The sequence below is a fragment of the Nuphar pumila genome, chromosome 15, assembly GCF_984573655.1.
Source record: "Nuphar pumila chromosome 15, dmNupPumi1.hap1.1, whole genome shotgun sequence".
Classification (NCBI taxonomy): Eukaryota; Viridiplantae; Streptophyta; class Magnoliopsida; order Nymphaeales; family Nymphaeaceae; genus Nuphar; species Nuphar pumila.
The window spans coordinates 3563755-3577305 of NC_143263.1; the positions used below are offsets into that span (position 1 = coordinate 3563755).

The window sequence follows — 13551 nt, forward strand, 5'->3', positions numbered from 1 at the left end:
ACAGGCGAGTCCCATTCTTCGGAATTTTCCCGCATTTTAAAAAACGGAGGCGAGTTATTTTCAAAAACTTTTTCAAAGGTCAGTTTGATTTGCAAAAGTTAAAATTTTGCGATGATAACACTCGTGTAACGTGTCTATCTTTGTGAAAAGACTGGGCATGTTGTTAGGCAATGTTATCAACTGTTGAGTTTTAATTTGCTCAAAGTGGTTCAACTCGCCTCAAGCCTATCATGCATCGCCCAACACTTCTCCTTTGCAAATTGGTATCCTGTTTTTGGAGCATCACATCATCATCTGAAGTGATTATCAAGGTCATGATGCAGTCAAAATTGGTGATGGTTCAAGTTTGACTATTGTTCATATTGGTTTCTCTCTCAGTGGTGATAAATAAGAAGATGGTTTGTGAAATTTTATACCAGACCCGAAACTGACCTGAGTCTGGACAAAGATCCGCCATTTTTCAATGTAAAAAAGGATATAAAAAACTTTATTTTACTGGGTATAGTTTGAGTTTTTGGTTCATGTAATTCTTATAGGATTCTGGTATGGTTTCTCTTATGCCGATTGGACCCGAGTTCAGACCCAGTACCAGCATCTCAAATCAGGTATGGGTCCGGCTCTACCTGTGTCCAAACCAAACCCGACCCATTGACACCCCTATGCCTCTCTTTGCGATGTCATTAATGCAAGTTGTTTTGATCAAATCAGATCCAGTAGATGTGATCTACATCATCCATTTAGGGAGACTAGAATTTGAATCACCAGAATCTGACTTGCATGCAGGATTTTTTGGTGATCAAAAACTCAATGCCTGAGAAAGCATGAAATTTTTTGAGATTTGATCGATTACTAAAAAGTAAATCATGCTAAATCCATCTATGAGGTCAGGTGAGATTTGATCAAAACAACTTGCATCAATGAGATCCCAAAGATGCATGCATATGAAATAGGGGATTGGTGGGACTGGTTTACACTGTTCAGGTTTGCCATTTTAAGGTTGTGGCAATTAAGGCTTGATCCAGGACCCGATTATCAGGTCTAAAATGGTTTCAAACAACACAACCCTGTCGGGGTGTAAATGGAGTGGATTCAGTTGGACCTTTCTGAGTATAAATCTTGAAATAGAATCGGAATGTGTTTACAGATTGGATTGAGACTTATAGGTCATGCTCGGATTCCAATGAAGATTTTATGTCGGATTTGTATTCTGATCCAGATCTAACCCAATCCGTTTGAACATTTTGTGTGTTTTGCTTGCAAATACATGTTCTCAACCTGCTTGAGGGATTAGCATAGTTGGAACAGGCCTCAGCTGTCAGTTTGCAAACTCAGAAACCAAAGCCCTACTTATAGAGCGGACCGTCTAATCCTGTTCTCTTCTCCAACTTCTGCACCCACCTGCAATCTTTTTCCATTTGGGGTGCCTTGAGGAAGCATGGCAAAGCGTCTCATTCCCACCCTGAACAGGGTTCTGGTGGAGAAGATCGTTCCTCCCTCGAAAACCACCATCGGCATCCTACTTCCCGACAAGACCACCAAAGTAAAGCAACCTCCCACCAAAATTATGTCTTCGTGTCAGCGTTTTCGTTTCGTTGGTGTTGCTTATATTTGCTTGAGAGGCTTGTTTGATCTTTTTTTTTGTTGATATTTTGATCGTTTGAACGTGTTTCTTTTGCCCATTTGATGTGGGTACTCGATAACTATACTTCCCGCGCAGACCACCAAAGTAAAACAACCTCCCCACCAAAATTATGTCTTCGTTTCAGCGTTTTTGTGTCGTTGGTGTTGCTTATTTTTACCTGAGGCTTGTCTGATCATTTTTTGTGGATATTTTGATCGTTTCAGCGTTTTTGTGTCGTTGGTGTTGCTTATTTTTACCTGAGGCTTGTCTGATCATTTTTTGTGGATATTTTGATCGTTTGGGCGTTTTTTATTGTGGTCTTTTTTGCATTTTTTTAGTTTGAGGGAATTTTATCGCCTGATCAATTGTCTCCTAATTTGATTGATTTAGTTGAATTCCGGGAAAGTAGTTGCAGTCGGCTCAGGTGCTCGTGATAGAGACGGGAATTTTATTCCTGTTTCTGTGAAGGAAGGCGACACCGTGCTGTTGCCTGAATATGGGGTGACTGAAGTGAAGCTTGGGGATAAAGAGTAAGTCATTTCAGTTTTTTCTCCTTACTCCATTTTCTTTTAGTTAAATGTTTGTTCTTGCAATGTTTGCATTATTTATGGCTCTGTTCTTTTATTGCTTCTAAGGATGATAAATTTTATGACGCACAGATTGATTGTTTGAATAATAAGGCAGTTGAAAATTGTTTATTGATCATTTAGGCCAAATTCATTAAGTGTTTTTGTTGCGGGGCACTGAAAAGAAAGCACACAAACATTATTATGTTCTTATTTTCGTTTATTATACGTTGGTACAAGGTGAAAATTGCTGAGAAATGTCAGGCTTGAACGCTAAGCATTCAAGGAGGATAGATAGATAATGATAGAAGGGGCATTAACTCATGTATCTTGGTTGGGTCCACAGATTAGAAAGGAAAATTAGTTATTGTGATCTATTTTGTCACTAGATGAAGGCTGCTGAGAGATCAGCATTGAACAATATGTATCTAGGGGAAGTCAGAGGGATATCAATGCAATGTACGTTCATCCATGTACCTCTTCTAAATTTCAAAAATGTCCCAGACTCCCGGTTCACTTCTGAGTCACTTTAGTACTTCTTTGACCTTTTTCCTGCAGATTATGTTTTCTTCTTATGTGACAAGATAGAACTTTAGCCGAGGAGAATCTAGTTAAACATAGTTCCTAGTAAACAATAAATTTCATCGATATCCCTAAATAAAACCGACTTAAACAGCTTGGTAACTTTTGAAACCATGAATCAATTACTAACTTCATTATCAAGCAGGGTGTATGCATAAAAAAATGTTGCTCTTGGATGCTGTCTGCGTCATGATTTTGGTATCTTGATTTTCAACTAGTGTATCTGATCTGACCATCATGCTTTCAGTGGAAAATCAAGTTTTCATTTTCCTACTTGCAAAATCCGCAAGAACAACCATGTCCTTTTTCCCCTCGTGGGTGGGTTCATGGGAACAGTTAACAACATTTGCTTATGCAGTTGGATTCTGCTTTTTACATCTAAACAAAGTATGACATGCTTATGCGCTCTGCTGAAATATTTCAAACTGTGGCATTTCTTCTTGGCACTTGTTTCAGCAGAGTTAAGTCATGTATATCTTTCATTTGTCCAACAATATATTATATATGTGATGTGCAATACACCAAGTAACTGAAAAGTTGTGCAAAAGAAAATCAAAGATAGGATCATCATTTCCACTGTTGAATTTCCCATCATGAGGATCATGTTTATCTGAAGTCTAACATTATGTCACTCAACTATCGTATATGCATTGTAGAGCCCATTTTCCTACTAGGAACAACCATCAAATGGCCTAATGCTAAAACTCTGGAACTATATATATGTGTATGTATGTGTGTGTGTGATCCATTGACCATTTATGAAAAAACCCGATGAAAATAGTTTTGAGGGATTGCTGATACCTGTGGCCTGTGGGTATTTTTTATAATGATTCTTCAAACATGATATTTCTTGGTGATTGGTCCTTAACCTGCAGCTGAAACAGCTTTCTTCTCAACGAATTGTCTGTTTAATGAAAACCCAAATTGGTTCCTTTTCTCATTCTTTGAGTAAGGTGTATATTGTAAGGCATTAATTACAATCATGATTTATAAAGTTAGTTATAAATGCACTGATTAATTGATGACTTTCTGTAATCAATTAAGTCAATCCACTAATGGTTCAATCTTCCTAGTTCCAACCCACATCTAACCAGGATGCAGCTGGCTTGAGCTTATAAGGATTCTTGATGGATAGAAGTAGAACATTATTTTTTTTAATGATGAGGAGCCCTCACTGAGAACCGGGTTACTTAATGGGCCTGCTTCGCTGCGAAGTAAAATCACTTCATGGCTCAAGTGACGGTTTAAAATGATGGTTTCATAACAAGATATTAGACTTACCCTTTCAGCTGTGTAAAACAGAAGGCGTCATTGCTAATCAGATAAAAAAGCATATGAATGTTTAATTGGTAAACTTTTTTTTGATAGTTTAGCTTCCATATGAATCTCTAATAATTTAGCCTTAGTGAAACACCAATTTTGGGTTATGCTTTTGATCTGAAAGGTTATCCTCTCCCAAGCCATGACTATGTTAATGGGCAGATTATCTTTTTGTTTGCATCCAACTAGTATGTCAGCACAATGCATGCATGTGTATACACGCCCAATCTTTATTGTGGTTCTAGATTTGTCAAAGGCCGGCCCTTGAGAGTGACGGTCTCTACGGGTTTCGAGTAACAAACAGGCACAGAGGGAGAGAACAACGAGGAGAGAGAAAGAGAGAACATCTCTCCAGGCTGGCTGCTAGGAGAGCGAATAAGAGAGAGAGGTCGGCTGTAGGGAGGAGAGGCGTGAGGAGAGAGAAATATGTTCTCTCAGGTTGAGATTTTTTGGCGCAAGAACGAAGATGAGAGAAAACTCAATAATCTTTATTAAAAATAAATCAAGAACAAAACATCTATATATATGTAGTCTACCATAGAGTCTAAAAGGAAATAAGAGACCAAGAAAGGGAAGGGTGTCCTCCAGTCCCTTTCAGATCGGGTCTCTGGGGTGGATTTGGATCCCAGACCATCATGAATGGGTCTAAAATGATGGTTTGTAACAATTCACCCCTCTCAAACTCGCCTTGTCCTCAAGGCGAGAACTCCGGGAACTGAATTGCGATCCGGTCCTCTTCTTCTTACGTTGCCTCGTCAACTCCACTCTCTCCATTGTACCAGCACCTCAGTGACTAAGCAGCCATCCTTTCTCAATCTTTTTTTTTCCCAATATGCGGGGTGGTTGTTGTGGCTGCAAGGCATCTTCTAGATCGGGCAAGGTTGGGAGTTTATTTGGTGGTTCTCCTTTGTAGGGTTTAAGGCACGAAACATGAAACACATGGTGTACTTGACTCCTGCGGGTACTCACGGTTAGCCTTGCCCCTTGCAGACGAATGAACTTCACCCAAAACGTGTTGATAAACAAGGGATCCATACGATCAATCTGCCCAAGGGAAGAGTCTCACCCAGGCCCTAGGCCGATCACTAACAAATGCTTGAAGGTAGTCTTCTAAACACCGGTTCAGCACCTTGGTTTGGTCATCCGTCTGGGGATGGTATGCGGTAATCATGGCTAGCCTTGTCCCTTGCAGATGGAAAAACTCCACAAAAAACGTGCTGATAAACAGGGAATCTCGATCACTGACGATAGTTTGGGGAATTCCTTGTAGACGAAACACCTCCCGTATAAATATCTCCACTATGGACTTGATCGTATAAGGGTGGGTCATCGTCAGGAAGTGTTCATACTTGGACAATTGTTTTGTCACCACCATAATAGTGGACTTCCCCTGGATGGACTAGAACCCATCGATAAAGTTCATCGAGATGTCCTCCCATATGAGGTCTGGCACAGGTAGGGGTTGTAGTAACCCCGTGGGAAAGGCTGCCTCGTACTTGATTTTTCTGGCACACATCACACTGCCCCACTACCTGTCGAACCTGCTTCTTCATACTTTTCCATGTGAACTCCCAGCTCAACCGTCAGTACGTCCGCTTGACCTCATGTCCCGTTCGGGTGGCGGGGTATTGCTCTATCAGAAGTGTTGTGAGATCTGACTCGAGAGGAATGAATAGCCACTTGTGCATAACCAAATTCCCCCGAATCTTGAATCCAGAAGCCTCCCCTCTCTGAATCTATGTGCGAATAGTGGAGAGGAAATTGTGCACCTTATATTTTCGTTGAAAGTCATCCAAGAACGAGAATATTATCAATTGTCATGTTGTAGCATGACAACTCGCAAATCATCAATTACTGGGATCAGGTACTTGTCCTTAACTGTAATCTGGTTAAGGGCCCTCTAATTGATGCAAAACCGCCAAGATTCGTCCTTCACCAATAGTACCGAAGAATAATACAGACTCTTGTTGGCCTGAATGATCCCATCAGTGAGCATCTCTTTTAGTAGACTTCAATCTCTATCTTATGGGCATGTGCATAATGATAAGGTCGTACATTCTTTGGTTTAGCCTAGGTTTTACGAGGATCATGTAGTCATGAGACCAAGAGGGAGGACGGCCTTTAGGCGTTGCAAACACCTCACAGAACTCTTGGAGCAAGGTTTCCAGGTCAGATTGAGTTTTCTTAGGGGTTGTGGGTATCCCTCTACTGCCAACATTATCTGTGACACCCCATCCTAAACCACCTTGACGAGTTGTTTAGACTTGGTCAAATGAAAGGAGTTTGGAGAGGCGCACGGATCTCTACCAAACGACCGTTGTACTCAAACTTTATGGTCATGTCTTTAAAGTTCCACCGCAGATAACCCAAGGACTGCAACCACTAATTTTCAACACGTGTTTGTGCCTTTCATCGGTAACACGTACATGTTCATAATTTGGATTATCTCCTAGATCTCTAGCTGAATTTCAGGATAGAGGGTTGTGCACTTCAGCTTGTTGTCATTCCCAACTACCACCTCGAAGGGATGTTGGGGTGTCATCCTGCACTTAGCCTTCTTGACCGTCTGTGCACACATGAAGTTGTGCGTTGAACGGTGTCTATCAGAATCGAGATAGATAGTTGACCGATCCTCCCAGGTACCCACATTGTTTGTGGTACCTCCACGCTGGCTAGGAATATCAAGGTTTATCTTTTGAAAAAAACTGCCAACAAATGAAGTCTCATACGCTAGATGTTGTGATGAGCCGCTGCCCTAAGATGATTTGAGCCATTGATAATGTCATTTTGGTATTTTTCAGGTATCATCTCTTCAGGGATGAAGACATCTTGGGGACTCTGCATGATTGACACCCTAGGGATCATCAGTCAGATCTTCAAGTTAATAAGCCTTTTCACACTGTCAAAGGGCTTTTGGTCATTTCTGTATATGTGAATGGCTTTTAATGTGCCAAACGGTTGATTGCACACTGTTTACAGAAGAACAATTTTGTACTCGGTTCTTTTCCAGCTTTTCTATAAAGTATATCTAGAAACTGTACTCGTTATTTTCTTGAACAATGAAGCTTGCAGCAGCTGGTAGAATTTCATGAATCATGTTTTTTTTAACAATGAAGCTTACAGCAGCTAGTAGAATTTCATGAATCATGTTGCTTCTTTTATGTTGTCATCGAGAATCGGGTCACTTAATCGGTCCACCCCCTACGAGGTAAACCTTGGGTGGGGTCACCAACACCCAAGTCCTTACTAAGCCTACCAGTTAAAGGCACCTGCACACCCGGTGAGAGTCAAATCTGGGACAAAGGGATGGGTACCTTCTCCCCAGGCCCGCTGCCGCTCATGTTGCTGTTGCATGCACTCAGTTATCTTGAAGCTACAATTTTTCTCACACGTTAGTTTCAGCTCAGTGCATCTTCACAAATAGAGCTAGCTGTTATGCCTGGCGCACTTGTCACAGATCAATTACGTACGTGGATAGAGAAGGCCTTTCCATTCCATGTGGATCATGAAGTTCACAATCCTGATCTCTAGTACCTCCGCCTATGGAAGATGTGGGCAAAAAAAGCCCTTTGTAGCCCTTTCTGGGTTGGGTCATGAAACAGTCCTTTATGACGTGTGGGACAGAGGCCCATTTTCATACAGAATTGGGTCTCTTTCCCATGTTTTGAGGATTGAAACAAACACCCCCTTTCATAGCTGGAAGGCTGTTACGAATGCACTGCGAGTATTCCCTGCACGCTTATTGTTTTAGCATGAAAATTACAAGCCAAGTGGGCCATCATTTGTGTGTTTGGCATTTGGGAGTGACGATTGCTAGAAAGTTGAACAATTGGTTGCTTGTGATCATCCATAATACCCCTAGTGAACATCAGGTAGTTCGAAGCCTCCACCTTGATTAAGGGGCCTTTGGTGAAAAAAAGCTAAAAAAAAGGAAAAGATGGTGGTTAAAAGAACATGTGAATTATTAATGTTACTAAAGGAGTCCAATAGCGTGGCATATAAAATGAGGTTTTGCGTTGAATTGCAGATTTAAGTTTATGAATTAGCAGGTCTTGTTTTTAGTTCCAAGCAAACAAATGGGACTGTGGAAATTACACTACATACAGAGAGAGAGAGAGAGAACAGCTGTCCCAAACTGTCCAAACCACTCTTAAAACGTTCGTACAAAACTTAATACTAACAGTTCAGATGGCACCAAAAGAAACATAGCATAAAGACGCAATAGAGTGACCAAAATTAAAGCTCAACAAAAGTTCACATAGCATAAAGACGCAATCGAGTGCAGTCACTGCAAAGAGGTGTAGAAGTAGAAAACATGGTGTTCCAGGCTGATTTAAACATGGAGTTGCCTACCCAGATGACTCGAGGATCCTTTTAACAGCATCTGAACTCAATGTTTCATATATCTGGAACAAAATGCAATTTAAACTTTGATTTAAAAGAAACCTCAAATCAAGGAATAGTATACAATCTAAAGGCAATGCTTACAAGTTTCTTATGAACCTTCTGAAAGGACTTGCAAAACCTTTCTGCCTCTGTTGGGCTTACCTGTAACACTCCAAAAATAGTGTATTATGATAAGCATTGAAAAAATAACGTACTGTACATTGATATTAACGAATTAACATCACAATGACAACAGGAGCAATGATGGCAACAATGGTAACATCGACAACTATGAGACTTCAACATGCAAACAAGTAGATTTACAGTAAGTTACAGAAAATTAACAGAGAAAGATGATGGAAAGAATTAAGGATAATAGTCGATTTTCAGAAATCGGTCTAAAAATCCCATTTCTAGCATAGTTCCTTGTATCAGATCTCCTTGAACCAATAGAAAGAACACTTAAGATCTGAAGGAAATGCAAAAGAAAAGCTCAAAATTCTGTAAAGGGGAGCCATCTTCAGGAATTTTAGAGCTTGGATTCCAAAAAGTTACAAGAACTCCAAACTTGAAAATTTGGAATGTGTAAATCACTGTTGAGTAAATCAAAGGAACGGCAGAAGTTTTTAAGGAGACCAGTAAATCAATGTTGGTCTGAATTTGAAAGTCCTAGGTGCGGACAATATTACTGATTTTCAACCCATCTCTTTGTTAAGCAGCCAATAAAAGATCCTAAGCTAGGTGGTGTTGCCAGACCTAATCCCACCAAATCAACATGTTTTCTTAACAGGCTGTAGAATTCAAGAGTGCAATTCTTGCCAATGAAAACGTGCATTGATTAACATGTGAAAGATGCAAGCCTTTGTGCTGAGGGTTGATTTGGAAAAGGCTTTTGACTCTGTACGTTGGACTTTCTAGTATGATGTTTTGAAGGTTCACCATAAATGGACTAAACGAGTTAGAAACCCTACTATCTTGGGCGTTTGTTCCACTCTCTCTTTAATATTGTCTTGTCTTTGAGGGAAAGGAGGCAATCGAAAGTGGCTTCGTCAAAGATTCAGATTTGCTTGGTGTCTCATCACCTTTGATACATCTATAGTTTGCTAATGAGGTTTTGATCTTTGGGGAGGCTTTCATTCAGCAAATGTGGAGGATGTGGTTGTTATTGAAGATCTTTGTAGCTGCTTTGGGTCTAAAAAGTTAATGAATGGAAGTGTGTTCTATTGATGTCCCACTGTAGTGCAGATGTTATGCAGGCGGCCACAACATTTCTGGATGCGGACTGAGTCATATTCACTGAAGTACCATGGACTTGCCCTACAAAAGGGGATCTCCAAAGAAGTGCATCTGTTTAGGATTGACATTAGAAGCAAGCTGCATCCTTGGAAAGCTAATATCTTTCAATTGTGGGTCGGGCAGATCTGGTCAGACACATGTTGGGTATCCTAGCATACCTGTATCTTATGTTGAAGAGAGTATCCAAAAGACTTGAGAAGGTTATGGCAAGGTTTCTGTAGAGAAATAAGGAGCGTGACGAGCGTCTGAAGGCATACATTGGGTTTCTCAAAAAGAGGTCACTCATCCTATCACTCTTGGTGGGCTTGGGATCAGATGGTTCGAGCTGATGAATCGAGCAATTAATAAAGGATAGACATGCATTTAGTAGGTGGAAGCCAGCATCGAGTTTGTGGAATGGATGGTTGCATGTTCTTGAAACTTTTAGTGATGGCATTTATATTAGATTGGGTAATAGGAAATTTGTAAGGTTCTAGAAGGACTCTTGGCTTAAGAATGGACTCCCTAAATGGTCTTTTATGAGGCTTTTCTCTTCTTGCTTTGTCTCCATTGTGCACTATGATATCTTGCTGGACAACTGAGGGAGACTCCCAATTGAACCTGAGGTGTGGACTACTGGAAGAAGAGCTTGTAGAATGTATATTAGATTGGGTAATAGGAAATTTGTAAGGTTCTAGAAGGACTCTTGAATTAAGAATGGACTCCCTAAATGGTCTTTTATGAGGCTTTTCTCTTCTTGCTTTGTCTCCATTGTGCACTATGATATCTTGCTGGACAACTGAGGGAGACTCCCAATTGAACCTGAGGTGTGGACTACTGGAGGAAGAGCTTGTAGAATGCCTCAAGCCCATGCATATGTTAGAGAGAGAGAGAGAGATGAGGTAGCATTCTATGGTCTTACTCTCATTTGGTGTGTGTGTGTGGAGGGGGGGGGGGGACTCCTCCTTCATAATTGGAGCCACTGATCAAGTCCTTAACTCAAAGAGTGATTTGAAGTGTTGGGCCCATAGCTAGGGATAGATTATTTGGCTGGTGGCTTGTTCCTTCAGCAGAACATCAACTGCATAATTTCTTATAAAGCAAAGCTTCTTCCTACCTAGTCATTATGTGATGTATAGCCAGGTGAAAGAAACATCCTTACATCTCCTTTGACTTCACACTTTTTTAAGGAGCTCACTAGTTAGTTTGGGCTGACTGTATGTTACAACTTACAAGTATTGGATGTAAAAGGTTTGAAGACATTATTTGGCCTTACGGGCTTGGAGGAGGGTTTAGAGATGGATGGTGATTTGATAGTGGTGGATATTGGCAGCTTGGTGGCTTTCTTGGAAGGAAGCATGTTATAAATAGCTCCATCAAAAGATTGATCTTCTTGAATACAACCACCAAGTGGCCAGGTACAGATTTGGCTTAGAATGGGATGACCAGGTTCAGACCCATTCATTTGGTCTCATTGCATCTTTGGAGGGATGATACCTTGTCATCCTAAAGGCATACTAAAATGAAGACGATTGCAACATCACAACATGGACGCAAAATTATATTATTTCAAGATTATTTACTGGAAAATAAGTTAGACTACCTTCCTCTCTGCTGACAACCTTAATTTCTCCCAAAATGGATCTGTCAAAACAAAAATCATGATTATGAGAAGTAGTTCACCAACAGCACATATGATAATGAAGATATTGTAGCACAACATCAGGGTATCAAAACCATCTAGGTTAATTTGATGGGCAGAACAATTACAGTGATAAACAATTGAAAATATGCAACTTCAAACCTGCTCGAAGGTGTCATTAAAACTAAACATTTTACGTGATTAAGCATATCTTAGTGTCAGATTTGACACTAACTTTTAGAGATCAACAATAAATTAATACCTCAAAAAGTTATCCCATGCATTATGATAGTTGTATTTGCTTATTTTCCACACACAGGGAGAACTACCTTACACATATATTGTGTTTTTTTGCCAATTGTGCACAAAAAATGTCACTTAGACATTCAACTGTAGTGCGAGAACTGTGATTTCATGGTCAAGGACATGCTTTGTATTCAGAGGCTACCACTAGAAAAACCCAATTTCTAAGTAAAGGCAATAATGCTAATGATGGCAACCAACTTGGTTTGGTCAAGCACACCTCTATGTGGGAAAGAACGCTCTTTCTGTCTTTCATGGGGAGGTGGCTTGACCTGTAAGCTAGAAGAAGCTGGAAAGCTAAGGTTGTTTGCTATTGGCAATCAATTCAAACAGACCCTACTGAGGCCGTTCACGATTGGTGCGTGCAGGTGTTGAGAACTATAGCGAATTATGGGACCTTGCATCAAACAGCACCGCTGAGCTTCGTGAAAGGGATTAAGAGCTTTCACTTTCCTCAAGTCAGCGCTGTTATAAGCATAAGCTCATTTCCGGCAATGGTGCTGGAGACCGTATATGCCGTTCAGGCCTTTGTTCTCTGCTACGTGGGTAAGCTTTGGATTGGCTTTGAAGCAGTTCTTTTCTCTTACTTGGCATAAAAAAGGGTAGAAGCGAACCTGTCTGCCAATCGGCCAAATGGCCTTGTCCATGAACCCCACAAATGAGCAATTGATCTAATATCACATTCTCAGATTCATAATCTCATCACTCTCCATGTTTTAAACATTTGTCCACCTACAGACATCACCTATGCGTTCCATGAACTCAACTTGAATGCCCAAGTTGGGTAGAGAATAAATACAGATTATGACACGCTAGATATCAAACGATACCGTCAATGTCGATCACTTGATCTTCCTTCTTATCCGATTCACCCCATGCATCTTGCCATTGCCTTAACTGAAAAAAGAAAAGAAAAACGCATATGGGTTGAACACATTACTCTTAAGAATTCCCAAGTAACATCGATACCAAAACCCCAATAAAGGAGCCATACGTATAAATCACAGCTTCCGTTTCTTTTACCTCATCGCCTTCTGTTCTCGAAGTCATCGCTCTCGATGCCTCATCATCTGCCTGAAACTCAACACGAAGTGTTCAAATGAATGGGCAGAACCCTCAAACGCAATGAGAATGAGACTAAATCGAGATTTTGAACCCTTTTGGCCTCAATTCGAAGACAGATAACCGAAATTACGGATACCAACAAGCCAAAACGATGAAATAATGCAGAAAACCAGATATAGACATCATCACATTCAGCAAAGAAACATGCCACTGTATCAAAAGGGGAAGAATCTCAACATAATCAAAACAATGGTTGGTGTCTTTGTTTCATTACACCAAGAAGATCATGAAAATAAAATAATGAAAAAAGAAAAAAACATGATACCAAGTTAGAGGAATCGAAAGAAAACATGGGTATCGAAAATTACACAGTAAGATCGCGATCGAACGACGGGGAAGAGGTTGAGCACACGTTGGAACTCGAATTCGTCCATTGCTTTCTCGGGGCGAAAGTTGGTCCTAGCGCTCGCGTTTTATATAACCTCTGCTGTAGGGTGTGAATGGATCGGGTTTGGTTGAACTTTCGATCCGAATAAACATTATTTTCTGATATGGATCCTTAAAATAAGATTCAGTTGTGCATTTGGATAGAATGTGGATTTATTGAATTAGATTATTTTTTGGCTTTGGATCAGAATCCAGTCAGTATTTTGTAATGAACCTTTGTCTGCGTTCTGATAAAAATTGGACCTTTTACATTTTTCTTTAGATGTGAAAAGCTTTGTTTGCACCCTTTTTCTTACCAAAATCCAGCATCACCATATATCTTTTCCTGATCCAAATGCGGCCCT

General features: G+C 40.4%; 2 protein-coding genes across 3 annotated transcripts; one reads left to right on the forward strand and one right to left on the reverse strand.

Annotated features, from left to right (window-relative positions):
- Positions 1 to 1310: 1310 nt before the first annotated feature.
- On the forward strand, positions 1311 to 7147 carry LOC149814165 (10 kDa chaperonin, mitochondrial-like). 2 transcript variants are annotated; one of them, XM_089989763.1, is made up of 3 exons: positions 1311 to 1540; positions 2012 to 2155; positions 6891 to 7147. In XM_089989763.1, exons 1-2 carry the CDS (start codon positions 1436 to 1438, stop codon positions 2153 to 2155), a joined length of 249 nt encoding a protein of 82 aa, XP_089845889.1. In that variant the 5' UTR covers positions 1311 to 1435; the 3' UTR covers positions 6891 to 7147. The 2 variants fall into 2 exon arrangements, with proteins under 2 accessions (XP_089845889.1, XP_089845888.1); XM_089989762.1 differs by having other exon boundaries at positions 2012 to 2151.
- Positions 7148 to 8174: 1027 nt separating this feature from the next.
- Positions 8175 to 13202, reverse strand: LOC149814166 (uncharacterized). Its single transcript, XM_089988767.1, has 6 exons — positions 13129 to 13202; positions 12719 to 12769; positions 12526 to 12592; positions 11354 to 11394; positions 8578 to 8637; positions 8175 to 8495 (listed from the first exon to the last, which is right to left on the reverse strand). The coding sequence occupies exons 1-6, from the start codon at positions 13192 to 13194 to the stop codon at positions 8439 to 8441; spliced, it is 342 nt and encodes a 113-aa protein (XP_089844893.1). The 5' UTR covers positions 13195 to 13202; the 3' UTR covers positions 8175 to 8438.
- Between the last annotated feature and the right edge of the window lie 349 nt (positions 13203 to 13551).